Source organism: Nicotiana attenuata, unplaced genomic scaffold (genome assembly GCF_001879085.1).
Source record: "Nicotiana attenuata strain UT unplaced genomic scaffold, NIATTr2, whole genome shotgun sequence".
Classification (NCBI taxonomy): domain Eukaryota; kingdom Viridiplantae; phylum Streptophyta; class Magnoliopsida; order Solanales; family Solanaceae; genus Nicotiana; species Nicotiana attenuata.
This window is the reverse complement of record NW_017670269.1, coordinates 481,363-485,009: the sequence shown is the minus strand read 5'-3', so window position 1 is coordinate 485,009 and position 3,647 is coordinate 481,363. Positions and strand designations below refer to the sequence as shown.

The 3,647-nt window shown below is 38.1% G+C and overlaps 1 protein-coding gene across 2 annotated transcripts in view; it reads left to right on the top strand.

Moving 5' to 3' along the window:
• The window catches only part of LOC109237025 (protein TOPLESS-like), a 9,924-nt gene extending 6,492 nt beyond the window's left edge, over window positions 1-3,432 (top strand). For both annotated transcript variants that reach the window (XM_019403267.1, XM_019403268.1), the window contains exons 20-26: window positions 218-328; window positions 407-586; window positions 667-795; window positions 910-1,005; window positions 1,669-1,851; window positions 1,930-2,096; window positions 2,724-3,432. In XM_019403267.1, the coding sequence (XP_019258812.1) occupies window positions 218-328; window positions 407-586; window positions 667-795; window positions 910-1,005; window positions 1,669-1,851; window positions 1,930-2,096; window positions 2,724-2,937 (1,080 nt within the window). In that variant the 3' untranslated portion in view covers window positions 2,938-3,432. The remainder of the gene's footprint in view (window positions 1-217; window positions 329-406; window positions 587-666; window positions 796-909; window positions 1,006-1,668; window positions 1,852-1,929; window positions 2,097-2,723) is intronic.
• The last annotated feature ends 215 nt before the right edge of the window (window positions 3,433-3,647 follow it).

Here is a 3,647-nt window from a genome sequence, read left to right as displayed (position 1 = left end):
AAAAAAAAACTCAATTCGGTAGCATGCCGTTGTGTCTCCATGATTATGCAACCTGAATGTAAGGACATTGTATCAGTTAACAGAAAATTTCGCATAGAACTCTCACTGGAAACAATACTGACCCGGAGAATTATCAATATTTCTTGCCTGGTTTGTTTCAACTGTATTAGTTTTGATGTCAGAGTTTCCTGATCTGATTTAATGCTGATTACTCCAGATATCAAGGTTGATATATACAAACTCTGGTAATGCTATCTTAGCATTAGCATCAAATGCTATTCACCTGCTTTGGAAGTGGCAAAGAAATGAACGCAATTCCAGTGGAAAGGTAAATGCACACCAAAATAATTGCTTTCCTCCATTTGGTAAAGAAGTGATTCTGAGGAGTGAGGTAATCTTTGTTTAGGCAACAGCCAGTGTATCACCTCAATTGTGGCAACCTTCAAGTGGCATCCTAATGACAAATGATGTGACCGAACCAAACCATGAGGAAGCTGTTTCCTGCTTTGCTTTGTCCAAGAATGACTCTTATGTGATGTCAGCATCTGGAGGAAAGATATCCTTGTTCAATATGATGACATTCAAGGTATAGGAAGATTGTCTTCTTTTATTTCTACATTTACCCAGAGATCAGGTGCTGAATTTTGAATTTTCTTCTGGATGCAGACAATGACGACTTTCATGCCCCCACCTCCAGCAGCAACTTTTCTAGCATTCCACCCTCAAGATAATAACATTATCGCTATTGGCATGGATGATTCTACCATCCAGATATATAATGTTCGAGTGGATGAGGTATGATAGAGAATAAATTAGAAGTTTTTGCTGTTATTGGCAGTCATCAGAATTTCATGTTTTGGGCCAGTTACCATATATCGTTATTCACTAGATGTCAATATATTGATGAAGGTTAAAAGCAAGCTTAAAGGCCACTCTAAAAGGATAACTGGCCTCGCCTTCTCTCATTCGCTCAATGTGCTGGTTTCTTCAGGAGCTGATTCTCAGGTTAATGGCTTGATACTCTTGGCTATCATGTACTATTTGACTTACTACTCAGTGATTTGTTAGACTACTCTCAAGATTAATGTGGAGAATACATGTATATGATAGATTGCATTTTCTCTACTAACAGTGTTGCATATAATGCATAACACCCTCCATCCGATTCAATACTAAGCAAATCAACTAGGCATGGGAATTAGAAATAATCTCACTGCATTTCATATTAGAAGATGATAAATATTTTAGTTGTATTTAGAAGCTTGATGGAGAATAAGATCATTTCATGATCTTTATAAGAGCTGAGCGAGTTCTTATTTTTTGAAGATCCTCAAAATCATACATGAAATTATTGTTTAAGAAGTGCTTCAAGCATTTTGGGAGACCCCAAAATCTGAAATATATAGCCTAAGATGACCTGAGGAGTATATTGCAGCCTTGCAGGTTATCTCCTTTTGCGTAAGCTCCCCTCTGCAGTCATGATTAGTTATCTGACATTTTTAACGTCTTCCGTTGATGCCAAATGCTAAGGCAATATCCTTTTCAAATATCATTCGATTAATCTATCGAAGTTATCATTCTGCATTTCTGGCATTCTTTAAAGGAACATTTTATATATTTCTCTGTACTCCTATCCATTTGTATTCATCTTCATCTGCTTCTGTACAGCTGTGTGTATGGAGCACCGATGGGTGGGAAAAGCAGAGAGCTAGATCCTTGCAGCTGCTGGGGAGATCAACATCTCAGTCAGATACCAGAGTGCAGTTTCATCAGGACCAAACTCATTTCCTGGTTGTGCATGAGGCGCAGATTGCTATATATGAAACAACAAAATTGGAATGTGTAAAGCAGGTAAGTCCTCTCTGACTGCAGTTGGTTATTCAAATGCCGCTTGATCTCAACATTAATACATAATATCTTCTTCTACAGTGGGTTCCACGTGAAAGTGCTGCCCCTATTTCTCATGCGACATTCTCGTGTGATAGCCAGCTGATATATGCCAGTTTCTTGGATGCAACTGTTTGCGTATTCACTTTTACGCCCCTCCATATGCGATGCCGTATTATTCCTTCAGCTTATCTATCACCAAGTATTAGGTATTTTTTCCTGCCCTGCTAACTTATTTACTGCTCTAATTCTAAGATATTCTGCCTCCAGTATTGAAGATAAAATAAACATCTTTTCTTTTAAAAGTTAGACCTTCATGAGATAGAATAGTGAAATCAGTATCAGAGCAATATCCAGGCTTGAAGTCTGAACTGCAACTTGTCACCCAAAAAAAAAAAGGATCTTCCACAGGTTTGGCCATTGGTACAAAGATATTAAACAATGCATAGGCTATGTTGAAACGTAAATTTAATGCATACAAGAGGACTGCAAAGTTCACCATTCTAGACCATATTCTTCAAAATATTGACCACGTGCAATAGATATCCCAAAAGAATTCATTTTGCAATTATGTATTTGTAATATCATTTATTATCAATGAAGTGGGGCGTCTGACTGCCAGGATTATCATTTCTAGCATCACAGGAATATCCCTCCAAATACTATGTTTCAGGTGTTTGATTTTTGTTACTTATTTGCATCCCGAGTCCTCACAATAAGTAATTTTCTGTCTGATATCCACGGAAGTAATGTGGGGATACATGGTCAATTGGCCGAACAGATTTCGTCTCTGATATTTGAAGTAACTTTTCAAAAACCTTATATATTTTGTGCAGCAATTCGAATGTCCACCCAGTTGTAGTTGCAGCACATCCACAAGATCCAAACCAGTTCGCATTAGGCTTGTCAGATGGTAGTGTTCATGTTTTCGAACCACTTGAATCTGAAGGCAAATGGGGGGTCCCTCCGCCACTTGAAAATGGATCAGCAAATGGTATGCCAACCGCTCCATCTGTTGGAGCTTCAGGCTCCGAACAAGCACCAAGATAACAAAGAGGCCACTGTGTACAAGGTCTTGTGTGTTGTTTTGCTGGATTTTCCCAAATTTCAGTTCAGACTAACGGGTAAATGTTCGTTCTATGTTCGTTCTAGTAGACTAACCAGAGTCCTCCAAGTTAAAACACAAACTGTAATGTATCGCCCAACGTTTGTGTTCTTTGCAATTGAAAGGGAAAGAAAATCTTGACTGGGGCTAGGAGTCTTAGCACTAGTTGCAGCTTAAGGTTCTTGGTTTTTGTACCAACGTTGTGACTTTCATTTGTGGTACTGTACTACAGATGTTCTTGGTACTGGACATAACTTAGCCCAGTAGTCTCCAATGTGTAAATGTACAACTCATGCGGTGAGATGTAATGTAAAATGAATGCATTACTCTTGTAATATCTTTAGTTTAGTGAGGAAACCTATCCTACCAGCTTTGTAATTTGAGTTATGCTTCAATTGGTTCTTGGTATATCTACTTCAGTTCCTCAACTTTTTGCACCATTTTTGGAACACAATTGTAATCTTTCTATTACATGCTGAAATTTCAGAGACGCGATGTAACTCTAAAATCCTTTGACGAAGAAATATTGTGAAAAAGATAATGATCAGATTCCAATTCTGAGCTTGCAACTAATATCGGATTCTTTCAGTTCATAATGTTGACAGAACCCAACTATCACCTACCCTTTTTTTTGTGCCATGCCGTAGATTTCTAC